Below are 14,893 nucleotides of genomic sequence, written 5' to 3'. Positions count from 1 at the left end.
CCTCAGCCACTTACCTGCCCCACGTGGCACATGCTTCCATCTGTTCCCTTTACCCACTTATAGCACCTCTAAAAGGCAAACTGGAATTTTACTCTATTGGATATAGGAAAATAACTGCAGTGACAACCGCGTCCCAAAAACAACAGTTACCTCTGCTCATCACGCACCAGAGTCACTGCAGAGGCAGCTCGGGTCAAGACGTCCTGCACTGTGCACTGCACACTGCATTTCAGCCTCAACAAAGGATAAAGACAGGCAGAAGATAAACATTCAGCTGACAGCAGTAGCACCCATCCCTCAACAACAAAAGGGTCCCAACTTTAGTTTTAACCTTTCAAAACAGCAGGCCACTTGCCTCTGTACCTGCAAATTAGGTCCAAGCTTGAAAGGAGCGGCCAGCATCACCCACACCACCAGGGAAAACAAAAGGACAAAATGACCACTGTGCTTGCAAGCAACCACCTGCCACTCTGCTCCTCTATCCCAAACAGCCTCACCTCGGACCCTCACAGGGAAACACCTGAGCGTCTTCCCTTCGCTTCAGATAAGGGATGACCAGGCTGACAACACAAACCTTCCCACAGAGCTTCGTTACATGAGGATTTCCCTTCCCTGTCCACAGCTGCACAAAGCACATATAGAGACAAGAGAAACGCACACTCTGAGGTACCTCACAGCCACAGTGTACCTGCTGCAATACCTCTCTCTTCACAGCTCCTGTACTTCAGCTGCTCACCAGCTCTAACTCAGATTCTTCACTCACAGCACCACAGCAAACTCTGCCTGGGCCACACAACACACACTACACAAGCTACAATGGCTAAGACACACAAACTGGAACATTCCCACCCAATAATCAGTCGCGTCGCATAGGAAGGCTGCCGCACACTCTGAGAAACCAAACCGACCAGTCCTGAGCAGCTCCCCACCTCCTCCTGCCAACCACGCTCAGCACACACACTATTTGCCCATCAAAAAACGAAAACCTTAGAACATACACACAAAAAAAACAAAAAAAAAAAACAAAAAAAAACATCTGAGATCCATAAGTGCCAAAAAGACGTGCACGCACAGCAGCCCCTGCAGGGGTAATCACAGACATACCCTTTGCAGAGGAAAGAGCAGACTCTGATACAACCCTGCTCAGGCTCTTGGTAATGCTGCATCTACACTGCCAAGCCACATGTAGCATGAAATGAAGCTGGTTTTAGTCCTCTGGAAAATTACACAAGTAGGTTTATACATCTAAATATTAAATTATAGCTCAAAAACAGAAGCGTATCCCACCATCCCAAAGAACAGTAAGCCAGCAACCTCTACTAAATATCCCTCTACTAAATGAATTCCAAGGACTTAGAAATCCAGAAATCCATAGACTCCAGCCTGCCTAGAGAACCCTGCAACTGACTGAAGGAAAACAAAACACTTACCCCAAAGAGCAGCCCAGGCAGAAGGAGCTCTCTGATGCCATGCCTGGGGCTCATATACCATTTGGCCCTGCCCCGCACCCAAACCCAATCACATTGTAAAGGGGAGGGACAAAGCACAAGAAAGTAGGAGCAGAGCAGGAGCAGCAGGTTTTTTTTTCTTTTTTTTTTTTTTTTTAAATCTGCTTTACCTGAACAACATGCAGAGAACAGACAAGAGACCTGGGGTGTTTCTAGAAGCAACAATCCTCATGCTTTTGCTGCAGCTTTTAATATTCAAAGGACAACACGACCAGTCAAGTAACTGGAACTTTTTCAAATGGAATTACATCAAGCAGGTTCATCATCACTTGCAAAAACAGAGAACCAGCATTCACTAGCATGCCAGAGCTAATACCCACGTCCTGCACAACGCTCACTACTACTAATGCAACATATCATTGTGCAATACCTCCCTGTTCCCGGTTCCTTTAACTCACCTGCTCAGTAGCTCCAACTGAGAAATGTGCCCGGGCGGCGCCGCGCTAAAATGTGCCCGAACAGACTTATTCTTCAGTGATGAAGAAGGTGACCCTGCTCAGTCTCTTGGCAGTACTGCACTTACGCGGTCAAGAAACCGTACCCCACGGTTTCCCAAAAACAACGTACCTGGCAACCCCTCATAAACATACCTCAAATATGTGAATTCCATGCACATAAAGCCTAGAAGGCTTTATGGTCTAACGACTCAACAGACAGCAAACACACAGGCAAAAGCTCCAGAAATATAACAAACCGCCCCTAACCCTGAGAAAGACCACCGCTTATATGCCCAATGCTGCCATTTTCAGATACACGCTCACACAGGGAGCTTCGATGATGCATTTCTCCTAAACCCTGCTCCATCACTTTGCCACCAAGGTTGTGACTTTGATAAGATTTGACATATAGGCAAAGACTCACAAAAAGCCCTGTAATTCTGCAAAAATCATAAGGGACCCAGAAACACAAAGCAAACACACAAAATAACATCGCCATACTATCTGTAAAACTGCTGTAATAACTACTCACCTGAGGAAGAGCTGCGTGCAATACAGGCACCTACTACTTAGATTGCTTTACTATGACAGATCCTACCAGTTGCCACCTCAAAAAGATATGCGTACCGGTTTCTACTTGAAAACGCATCAGTCCATAGACTCTGACCCACCTAAAGAACCCTGCAACTGACTGAAGGAAAAACAAAGCACTTACCCCAAAGAGCAGCCCAGGCAGAAGAAGCTCTCTCATGGCACACCTGCAACTCAGTTACTATTAGGTCCCACCTGGAACCTGAAGCCAATCACCTGGGAAAGTGCAGGGGCAAAGCACAAGAAAGTAGGAAGAGGAGGAGCAGCAGCTGTGGTTTATTTACTTATTTATATGGCTTAGCACAACAGCATGCAGAGTGCAGACAAGAGACCTGGGGTGTTTCTAGAAGCAACAATCCCCATGCTTTTGCTTCACCTTTCAATATCGAAAGCTTTTCTTCTCTACAACACCTTTCTCAGGAACCACACAGCATTCCAGATACATGCTTTCCTCGTCTTCTAAAGGCTATCTCAGCCCAAATTGTCTGTGGCACCTGATAAACAGGAGAGAAAGCAACCGCAGCAGCAAAAGCCACAGCACCCTTAGGACAGTTACTCTCATCCCCTCCTGTACCTCAGCCACCTTCCTGCCCCACATGGCAGATGCTTCCACCTGTTCTCTTTACCCACTTATAGCACCTCTAAAAGGCAAACTGGAATTATACTCTATTGGATGTAGGAAAATAACTGCAGTGACAACAAGACCCCAAAAATAACAGCTACCTCTGTTCATCATGCTCCAGAGTCACTGCAGAGGCAGCTCGGGTCGTGACGTCCTGCACTGCACACTGCATTTCAGCCTGAACAAAGGAAAACACAGGCAGAAGATAAACATTCAGCTGACTGCAGTAGCACCCATCCCTCAACAACATAAGCGACCCCATCTTTAGTTTTATCCTTTCAAAACAGCAATCCACTTGCCTCTGTACCTGCGAATTAGGTCCAAGCTCAAAAGGAGCGGCCAGCATCATCCACACCACCTGGGAACTCAAAAGGACAAAACAACCACTGTGCTAGCAAGCAACCACCTGTCACACTGCTCCTCTATCCCAAACAGCCTCACCTCGGACCCTCACAGGGAAACACCTGAGCATCTTCCCTTCACTGCAGATAAGGAATGACCAGGTTTACAGCACTCACCTTCCCTCACTGCTGCATGACACGGGGATTTGCCTTCCCTGTCCACGACTGCATGAAGCACCTGCAGAGACAAGAAAAAAGCACACTCAGAGACGCCTCACAGCCACAGTGTACCTGCTGCAATACCTCTCTCTTCCCAGCTCTGTTACTTCATCTGCTCACCAGCTCTGAGATTCTTCACTCACAGCACCGCAGCAAACTCTGCCCGCACCACACAACACACACTACACAGGCTACATTGTTTAAGACACACGAGCTGGAATGTTCCTGCCCAACAATCAGTCGCATAGCACAGGAAGAATGCCACACACTCCTAGAAACCAAACCTAGCAGTCCTGAGCAGCTCCCCACCTCCTCCTGCCAACCACGCTCAGCACACACACTATTTGCCCCTCAAAAAAGCAAAGTTAGAACATACACACACACACCAAAAAAAAACCAAAACAAAACAAAAACAAAAACTGAGCTCTGCAAATGCCAAAAAGACATGCACACACAGCAGCCCCAGCAGGGGTAATCACAGACTTACCCTTTGCAGATGAAAGGTGTAAATTGGTGAAAAGTGGTGGAGTTGAACTTAGTGATATGGTTTAGTGGAGGACTCGTTAGTGTTAGGTCAGAGGTTGGACTCGATGATCACAGAATCACAGAATTGTCTAGGTTGAAAGAGACCTCAAGATCATGGAGTCCAACCTCTGACCTACCACTATCACTAAGTTCAACATCTAAACGTCATTTAAAGACCTCCAGGGACGGTGACTCCACCACTTCCCTGGGCAGCCCATTCTAATGCCTCACAACCCTCTCAGTAAAGAAGTTCTTCCTAATATCCAACCTAAAACTCCCCTGGCACAACTTTAGCCTGTTCCCCTTGTCCTGTCATCAGGCACATGGAAGAATAGACCAACCCCCACCTCGCTACAGCTTCCTTTAATGTACTTATAAAGAACAATAAGGTCACCCCTGAGCCTCCTTTTCTCCAGGTTGAACAAACCCAGCTCCCTCAGCCACTCCTCATAGGACTTGTTCTCCAGACCCCTCACCAGCTTCATTGCATTTCTCTGGACTCGCTCAAGCACCTTGATGTCCTTCCTGTAGTGAGGGGCCCAAAACTGAACACAGTACTCAAGGTGCGGCCTCACCAGAGCCGAGTACAGGGGGACAATCACTTCCCTAGACCTGCTGGCCACACTGCTTCTTATGCAAGCCAGGATGCTGTTGGCCTTCTTGGCCACCTGAGCACACTGCTGGCTCATATTCATCTGACTATCAACCAATACTCCCAGGTCCTTCTCCGCCAGGCAGCTTTCCAACCACTCATCTCCCAGCCTGTAGCTCTGCTTGGGGTTATTGCGCCCCAGGTGCAGGACCTGGTACTTTGCCTTGTTCAAATTCATACAGTTGACCTCAGCCCATCGGTCCAGTCTATCCAGATCCTCCTGCAGAGCCTTCCTACCCTCGAGCAGATCGACACACGCACCTAACTTGGTGTCATCTGTAAACTTACTGAGGGTGCACTCAATCCCTCATCCAGAACATCAATAAAGATATTAAAGAGGACTGGCGCCAGTATCGAGCCCTGGGGAACGCCACTAGTGACTGGCCTCCAACTGAATTTGACTCCATTCACCACAACTCTTTGGGCCCAGCCATCCATCTCGGACTGCTTCTTCCGAGCTCAAGATCAGAGCATCTCAACCCGTAGGAAGTCAAGAAAGGGAGCCAGGAGACCTGCATGGTTAAACAGGGAACTGTTGGGCAAAGTCCAGTGCTTCTTTGTCTCTGTCTATACTGCTGGAGGCTTTCCTAAGGAGCCCCAAACCCCTGAGTCCCCAGAGGTAGCCAGGATAAAGGAGGAGTTTGCCTTGGTTGATGAGGACCAATTAAGTAATCTGGGCTTCCATAAATCTGTGGTCCTGATAGGATGCACCTGTGGTTGCTGAGGGAGCTGGCAGAAGTCATTGTTAGGCCACTCTCCATCATCTTTGGTAAGTCATAGGGAACGGGAGAGGTTCCTGAGTACTGGAGAAAAGCAAATGTTACTCTTTTCAGTCTTCAAAAAGGGCAAGAAGGAGGACTCAGGTAACTATAGACCAGTCAGCCTCACTTCTATCCCTGGAAAGGTGATGGAATAACTTATCCTTGGCACTGTCTTTAGGCATATCAAGGATAGAGGGTCATTATGGGCAGTCAACATGACTTCACCAAGGGGAAGTCATACTTAACCAACCTGAGAGCGTTTTATGAAGACATAACCAGGTGGATAGATGATGGTAAAGCAATGGGTGTGGTCTATCTTGATTTCAGTAAAGCATTTGATGCTGCCTCCCATAGCATTCTCTCACCTAAACTGAGGAAGCATGGTCTGGACGATCGGGTAGTGAGGTGGACTGTGAACTGGCTGAAGGAAAGAAAACAGAGAGTTGTGGTCAGTAGAATAGAGTCTAGTTGTAGGCCTGTATCTAGTGGAGTCCCTCAAGGGTCAGTATGGGAACAAGTACTATTCAATATATTCATCAACAACTTGGATGAGGGAATAGAGTTCACTGTCAGCAAGTTTGCTGATGACACTAAACTGGGAGGAGTGGCCGACACACCAGAAGGTTGCACTGCCATCCAGCGAGACCTAGACAGGCTGGAAAAGTGGGCAAGGAGAAATTTAATGAAATACAACAAGGGCAAGTGTAGAGTCCTGCATCTGGGCAAGAACAACCCCAGATATCAGTATAAGTTAAGGATTGACGTTAGGGGAAAGGGACCTGGGGGTCCTGGTGGACAGCAGGATGACCACGAGCCAGCACGCACCGTTGTGGCCAAGAAGGCCAATGGCTTCCTGCGGTGTATCAGAAGGGCTATGGTTAGTAGGTCGAGGGAAGTTCTTCTCCCCCTCTACTGTGCCCTGCTGAGACCACATCTAGAATATTGTGTCCAGTTCTGGGCCCCTCAGTTCAAGAAGTACAGGGAACTGCTTGAGAGAATCCAGCGCAGAGCCACAAGGATGATTAAGGGTGTGAAGCATCTCCCTTATGAGGAAAGGCTGAGGGAACTGGGTCTCTAGATTGGAGAAGAGGAGGCTGAGGGGTGACATCATCAATGTTTATAAATACATAAAGGTGAGTGTCAGAAGAATGGATCCAAGCTCTTCTCAGTGATATGCAATGATAAGACAAGAGGCAATGGGTTCAAGCTGGAACATAGGCAGTTCCACTTAAATAAGAGAAGAAACTTCTTCTCAGTGAGGGTGACAGAACACTGGAACAGGCTGCCCAGAGAAGTTGTGGAGTCTCTTTCTCCGGAGACATTCAAAACCCATCTGGATGCATTCCTGTGTGACCTGATCTAGGTATTCCTGCTCTGGCAGGGGGATTGGACTAGATGACCTTTTCAAGGTCCCTTTCAATCCCTAACCTTCTGTGATTTTGTGATTCTGCGATTCTGTGATTCTATTTTTCTAACAAAGGTAACAGTTCCAAGATAGATTTATTGTTGTGGGTTTTTTTGTTTGGTTGTTTGGTTGTTTTTTTTTTTTTTTAATCCTTTATATACAAAGAAAGCCAAATAGGTTAGAAAACAACCATCGTCCCCTTTACAGAGATTTCCTCTTTCCCACACCCTCAGTTTTCTTCCCTGTAGGTTCTGACAAAGGCACATACACTGTCAGCATGGTCTCACAAAAAAACATGCTTGCTGCAAAGCCAAAAATAAGTGAAATCATCCAGTAACAGAAGGACATAAAAACCGAGAAATTGAGAACACAGTGCATGTCTGCAGCTGAGTGTAATGATAACATATTGGACATTTTTTTGTATCTATTACAAATAAACTTACAAAAATTCTTTTCTTTCCTAAGAACTAAAATTAGATTTTTTTTTTTCTGTATGTCAGATGATACTAAAAATGCAGTTTTACATGTAGCTAAGTGACAAAGGTACAATAGAGCGAGTAATTGTAACAGGTACAGGACATGTTTAATAGAGGTGCTTTTTTTTTTCTTTCTTTTTTTTTTTTTTTTTTTTTAAAGTCTGTCTTTCTTAGTACAAAGAGACAGCAGAATCCAACAGCATATGTTCATAATAATCCTCTGGACAACTGAACAATGTTTACCAATATGCAGGTTGTGATTCTTCTCAGCAGCTCTAAGACTGCAGATGGGTACATGCCACTGGGACCCAGAGTGTGAGCCCCCTTGGCAAAATATTGGCACATAGGCTAAAAATGATCAGTCACACTCTCAAGCTCTAGTGACAATACTGACTAAATCTTCCTTGACTTAGATGAAAGATTAGACACTTTGCTCAGTATATATCGGTACATCACGGAAGCTAAAATATAAGCAAGATTAATCCCCCTCCTAATGTCTAAAGTCTTCTTGTTATAGATCTGCAACTTCTTCCTTCTGCACAGGAATCGCATAAACAACTGTGGCATAGGCACTCTGCTGAACTTTTCCTGCATTCTCTTACCTTCTATCTCTCTCTCCAGATTCAAAGGAGCCTCTGATTCTGACCTTACCTAACATTAGTGAACAGGAAACAGTTGGCTCAGTTTCTATCCATGCTACATGGCTCAGCTTCTATCCATGCTACATTACTCATCCCATCATCTACAAAGACACATAGTCATTCGTGGCAACACTGATCTATAGTATGAACTTCAACAATTGCATGAACAGCAGAATTCACAAGTCACCTTACTGAGTTGCCTTTTGCTTCTCAGATTTTCTCCCCAAGAATAAAAAAAAAAAAAAGACCAATAAGGATGTGTGAAGCAACAATAGTTAGGATCATCTTCACATACTTCATTTATTCAGTTGTATGAGAGAAGAGTAGTAGGAATTACAAGGAATGCAAAAAATGATCTGATATCTCAGGTAATTCTTTTTCTTTGAGAACACGACTGGCATGTTTTCTCTGATTACTGAAGTTGCTCCTAAACGATTGACTAGTTTGGTAAAGAGTACTTTTATCAAAAAAAGCTGCAAATGGCAGCATTACTGACAGTGCAGCTGGGAACAGAATAGTCATTATGAGCCTTAAAGACTGATGTTTCTTCCAGCTGTCAAGCTCTTATAAATAAAGCTACCAAGGCTATCAGAGACTACCAAATATGAGCACATCTGGAACAGACAAGCCTGCTGGTGTTTATGATCTAATATCATGACAAGAACAGGGGATGTTACAATGTATTGACAGTTCTTTCCATTGATAACAATTTGTAGCTCTTGTTTTGTATACATCTGATATTTTTCACAGCCCATCACTTCTTTCTCCCAGTGCTCTTTGCAAATTTAGGATTACCTTTAGTCCATTGCAAAGTGACAATCTGGGGCACAGAAGGAAGTAATTTGTGTCTTGAAACTTGCCCTTTAGTGTTTAGGAAGTCAAGTTGAATACTGCTACACAGACCCAGTTTTTCTGAACCACCCCTGCATATGTGTGTCTAAGTTTCAACACTTGTCCAAGAACATGGACTCAGGTACACACATATAACAGTTTCTTTCTGTTCCTACTTCCATATGTATGCTTATGGAAATTTTGTTTGTTTTTTAAAAACTTCTGTCCTTCCTGGTGTGTGTACACTCTTCAGTCCATTGGCACACCATTTTCTCCCAGATTGATTTATACACTATGCCGACGGTTGTTGATCATGGCCACAATGTGTGACAGATCCAAACTTTTCATCATAACCTCCATGAACTCCTCATCTTTCCTTGCTCCTTCCACAAATTCATCCAGAGAAAGTTCACCTGTGTCAGGCACAAACAGAAGACCTCAGAATCATGCCAATCCACATTTGAACAGTAAAAAAAAGTACAGTAATCTGACATTAGGGACAACGTGGTATACATACACTGTTCTCAAGCACCAAGAGGCCTGAGAGTCATTTTAATTTTATTTGAAACTTAGCCAATATCCAGGAACTCCAACTCTCACGTTTTTCCCTTCCAAGGGAAATATTTTGTACATTCAAGGGAATAATTTTATACATTACAAGAAATACAAGAAGTCTATGGCTAAGGAACAGGGTCATAGATTCCTATTTATAAGGCTGGATTAGTCTACTTCTTTTTGGTGTAACCTGTCATACTGCTAAACCTGTCCCATAATTGCTGTTTTTCATGAAAAAGTGAAGTGACAGTAGGAAATTGTGCCAGTCAGAAATAGGTTTTCTGTCCTAGACCAATAAGACCTTGTTAAGGGAAGCAGCTCAGCAGAATTCTTCTGGAATAACAAGAGCATATGATAAGATAAGCACATGAAGTAGCAAGGAAAGAAGTACCTCTCAGGGAAATGCAACGATTACAGTGCCACTGAGTATCTTTTGGCTGACTGGTCCATAGCACTTAAAGGACTTGCTGTACAGCCTGTAACAGTCTCAGTGAAGGAATTCAGAACTTCAACATTAAATTCCAGTTCTTCCTTCTCCTGTTGCTGAAAGAGTTAGGAGCAGCTGGGAACACCTGATAGCCCAGCCCACTTCTACCTCTGACATAAGTTACACAGAAACGTACAAAAAGGAAAGAAAAAACAAACCCTACAAAACTATTGTGGAGAAAATGTAGCTAAGAATTAGTACCAGGGAACAAATTCTATAGTAGTGATTATGTATGATTCAAGGAGAAAAGTGTCTTAGCAAAATTCATGAAAACTGGATTAATGTAACAAGCAAATATAAAATGAAGAACCATAAAGTTCAAGAAAGAAAACATGGATCTCTCTCTTTAGCACTGAGACTATCTAAGTAGGATGACAGACATAGCATTCTCACCATCTCCGTTCACATCAATTTTGTTGAAGACTCTGTTGGTGAACTCTTCTGCACTAGTTTCATGGTCACCACCATTGATAGCCCGAATAGCCTAAAAGAAAAAAGCAAGAATGGGAAGCTGCCTATTGACTCCCAGAACAATAGACTACTTCACTGCAGCCTGTCGGCATAGATTCAGAACAAGGTAGTCATGCATGGTACCTTTCCATGCCATAATCATAGGAAAAACACAGCAGAAATCATTTGGCCTTATGGTTTGCACTGAAGGGTACGAAAGAAGAGTGCTTCTGGAGCATGTAATGAGCAGTTAAAACCAGAGGACTGCCCTAAATCTGCTTAGGTAGAGCTTAGGTACTGCAGATATGGCAGAATCAGGATCACGGCCACTTACCCAGACATACCTAACTTAAGCCATCTATATTCACAGATATAAGATGACCATCTGTGCTACCTCTAAACAAAAGAAGAATATTGATAGACACATTTCTGGAGACCAATTTACTCTGTACTGAGAACTATTAGATGGATATCATGAATGTCTCTCTACAGATGCCCGTTTCAATGCATCCACTGCAGCCGAACCATGCCAAATCTAAAACTAGATTATCATTTTTCAGGTGTGAAGTGAAGATGGAATAAATTACCCCTTCAGAATCTGACAGGTTAAAAGCAAAACATTCAAATCTATCTGTGAAGCACTGGATATAAAAAGATCACTCGCAGCCCTTTGGGATTTCATGCTCCACACAGAAAATCTTGCTAACAGTTCATATTATCTAGTATCATTGCGAATGCTATGCATTTTTGAAGTATTCCACACATTAATTGATTGAGAAAAAGCATGAAAATACTCTATTTTATGTGTGAATCTTCCTAGATTCCTCTGTAGTTAAACATGATACAAAGACACAATTTAACTTCCTTACACGCCTTGTTCTTTTGCTAATCCACCTTCTAGTACCCTATGGTGCACTAAGCTCAATAAACACTGTCAAACATTCTTTGCATTTGACATTCTGAAATTCTTTACTATGAGGGCAGTAAGAGAGGTTGCCCAGAGAGGCTGTGGATGCCCTGCCTCTGGAAGTATTTATGTCCAGGTTGGATGGGCCTTTGAGCAATCTGGTCTGGTGGAAGGTGTCCCTGGCCATGGCAGGGGGGTTGAAATTTGATGATCTTTAAAGTCCCTTCCAAACCAAGACATTCTATGATGCTATGCAGTAATATATGCTATTGTGGTAAAGAAGACTGCTAAGTCTGCTTATTGGACTATGAGATTGTAGGGAAATCTGCTAAAAAAATGCTTTTATAGCAGATGTCAACCATGATCATCCATGTGAGGAATGTCAGAAGTCCTACTTGTGTGGTGGAACTTCTCTTGAGGAGGGGAGGGGAGGGGAGGGGAGGGGAGGGGAGGGGAGGGGAGGGGAGGGGAGGGGAGGGGAGGGGAGGGGAGGGGAGGGACCGCTGGAGACTCACCTTAATGATGTTGAGCAATTCATGTCGATCAATGCAGCCATTGCCATCTACATCATACAGTTTGAAATACCACCGCAATTTCTGTTCCATCTTTCCACGGAGAACAAGGCTGAGGGCAGCCACATATTCCATGAAGTCAATATATCCATCCTGTGGCAAAACAAAAACCAACTTGTGACAGGAAAAGGGGGAGTTGTGTCTCTGGAGCTGCTTTACCTTATTCCTGTGTAGATTTACAGCTAAAAGAGAAAAACAAATGTCACAGAAACGCATATGTATGTACAAGCTTTAGAACAAGTATATGTACACACACTTATTTTCTGGTCGCCTTTAAGATGTCCTAAACATCTGGATTCCTGTACTTCTGATCTATTACATGTCTAGGATAATCTGTCATCACCAATTGCAGACAGAACATGTCATTCCTTGTGGCCAGTGCTCTTTTTACAGTAAGGGTTCGTAATCCCTAGATTTTACACTGACTAAAATTTATATTAGTTAAGACAGAAAAAAATAAAGTGCATATGTTCCTCAGTGATTCTGAGTAACTACTTCAACACATTGCAAAGGAAAAAAATGAAACTTTTATTTACTGAGGTATTTAGGCAAAGTCAGATGCCTTTCTGGAATACACGTAAATATATGTAAAATGCAAATGTAGGTAGACTAGCTGAGCACTACTGTTTTACAGCAAGGACCACAATATTTTAGAATATTCATTCAGGATCATTGCCATATTCCCATTACATGAATTTTTCATAACTTCATTGAGCAAAATAACAGAAAGCACAGATAACCAACTTTCAATATGGGAAGGAGAGGATAATTGTAATTTACAAAATAGCTCAGTTGAAAATTTTTATTCTTTGCCCTCAGAAAAGTTCTCAGAATCTGAATGTCCAGGTAGGTGATTTCATCCAGTGTCGATATCTGTATTACTGCAGGGTGGCTCTTCCCCTGGGTGCTTTTGTTCCTTGACATTGATTATAAAATGAAGTTAGATTAAATGGCTTTTAACAAGCTAAGATTAACTGATTTAGGTCCATCGCCACTGGTTGTCACACTCTTATTTCATTCCTCTTGAAATCATTTTCTTCAGATGATAGCTCTTTAACTTAATATGATCTCATTTGAATTTGAAACTTTTATTAAAACATTGTTCAGTGCATAACTTGGAGCTCATGAGGAACTTTGAACAGTGCAAAATTTTTGAACAAATATTCAAATCCTTAAACTTCTCAAGAAATGACAGAGGTAAAGGGAAAAGCTTGTGCAAGAACTGTAAACGTGTTGGTTTAGTTTATAAAACTGCTTCTCATCACTATCCTGGGCACAGAGAACATTAGAATGAGAAAGAATATTATTTGATGTCTGCAGTCACTTGCAGTCATTACATCCACCACAATATCTCAGCAATCCTAATGGAGTCTAGCTGCTCCTCTCTTACCTTTCTGTAGTAATTTTGCAATATTCTTTAGCATTCCTTAACTCCATATGCTTTCTTATATTGTCCAAACTGCCATTCCTTTCTCAGTCCCCAGCCTTTCCTTCTTCAAAATTTACCCTGAGATTTACCACCTGTTTCACATGTCTCAGCACCCAGTTCCTCCTTGATTTGGGCTATTTCAGAATGTTGGAACAAGGAGCAGAGCTGAATTTTCCCGTGTTGCTGTATGAGCAAATTTATCTGCCATTGAGATTGCAGGCCTGCAAGCACAGGATGAAGTATATACAGATAAAAAAAAAAAAAAAAAAAAAAAACAAAAAAAAACAAAAACAGGCAAAAATGAGGGGCATTTAATGATTAAAGACATTATGGGAGCTACTGTTTTTTACATGAGACAGCCAGAGGTCACTCAGAAATTACTTCCTCTACAAATGTTATAAAGATTTCTATTGTCTTTGAATCATGTAGTCTCTACTATCTAACATGCATATTTTTGAAGAATAATAAAAGGCTTTAAAAGCTCTAGATTTCAGCATCATCTCTTTCCATTAGCATTTTGCTAGTCAAACAAGGCCAAACCAATTAAAACACTATAAGGAATTCTTAAAATTCAAAGGTGAACTTGAACAAGGCAGTTAGATAATGAGGTGCTATTATCTATGGTTGTTATCTATGCCATTATCTATACATGTTAACTTGCCCCTTACATTCTGCTACTTTACATTGACATCCCTCAGCAGTTTTGAAAAAATAAAAAAAATACAGGGACTCCCAAAATTTGCAAGACTCGGTTTACTTTAATCAGTACAAGGTATTTCATTTTCTTGCTATGTAACTCACCTTATTCATATCAAATGTGCGAAACATCTGCTCAATGTATTCATTGGCCTGTGGATCCAGCCCTCGAAGCCCAAAGAACTGTTTAAATTCATGCTCTGTCAGCTGTCCAGAAGGACACTCCGTCATGAACTTTTTGTACCAGTGGTGGATCTCAACAGCCTGCAGATCATCCACTGTGGAGCTGCTATTGTTCCCCATATGTACGTGTGTTCAGAAGAATGGATGTTATAGGAATGATCCTCTTCGTCCTGTAGCTCTCACAGCAATGCCCGTTTGCTCCTTTCCACATTCAACATTAGACTTAGATAAGTAAAGATCTAACCTTCCCCAAGCCAATTATAAATGTTAATCTTCTTAAATGCTGATTTACAAACCTGAAAGTTTCAATGATACAAACAGTCTTCTTAGAATGGAAAGAAGGTGTGAGATAATCTAGTAAATCACTGCTATTTCAGGAGACAAATCAGAAGGGGTGAGAAGGTTAAGCAGATACATCAGGAGCTATACTGGTTTTGTACACTACCCTATTTTTAACATTAATATAAGTATACATGAAGATGAGAGGAAAAAGCTACAAGATGGGGGATTTGATGTGAAGATCTGCTCCTCTAAGTGAATTTGAGAGTCTTCTCAGCTAGAGAACTTGAATAATTTAGACTATAGGACCAAAACAATTCACATAA

The 14,893-nt window shown here is 42.6% G+C and overlaps 1 protein-coding gene and 2 long non-coding RNA genes across 3 annotated transcripts in view; all 3 read right to left on the bottom strand.

Moving 5' to 3' along the window:
* The window catches only part of LOC311430470, a 46,254-nt gene extending 46,159 nt beyond the window's left edge, over nt 1–95 (bottom strand). The window contains exon 1 of the long non-coding RNA XR_014688810.1: nt 15–95. This is a non-coding gene — a long non-coding RNA (uncharacterized lncRNA). The remainder of the gene's footprint in view (nt 1–14) is intronic.
* A 3,164-nt stretch (nt 96–3,259) lies between these two features.
* On the bottom strand, nt 3,260–5,514 carry LOC311430473. Its single transcript, XR_014688817.1, has 4 exons — nt 5,408–5,514; nt 3,677–3,737; nt 3,466–3,516; nt 3,260–3,336 (listed from the first exon to the last, which is right to left on the bottom strand). It is a non-coding gene; the product is annotated as an uncharacterized lncRNA (long non-coding RNA).
* Nucleotides 5,515–8,459: 2,945 nt separating this feature from the next.
* On the bottom strand, nt 8,460–14,424 carry LOC311430467 (guanylyl cyclase-activating protein 1-like). The gene is made up of 4 exons (XM_084507064.1): nt 14,211–14,424; nt 11,924–12,073; nt 10,445–10,535; nt 8,460–9,422 (listed from the first exon to the last, which is right to left on the bottom strand). The coding sequence occupies exons 1-4, from the start codon at nt 14,406–14,408 to the stop codon at nt 9,295–9,297; spliced, it is 567 nt and encodes a 188-aa protein (XP_084363190.1). The 5' UTR covers nt 14,409–14,424; the 3' UTR covers nt 8,460–9,294.
* Between the last annotated feature and the right edge of the window lie 469 nt (nt 14,425–14,893).

Source organism: Aythya ferina (genome assembly GCF_964211825.1).
Source record: "Aythya ferina genome assembly, chromosome: 1".
Classification (NCBI taxonomy): domain Eukaryota; kingdom Metazoa; phylum Chordata; class Aves; order Anseriformes; family Anatidae; genus Aythya; species Aythya ferina.
This window is presented reverse-complemented; position numbering and strand designations above follow the sequence as displayed.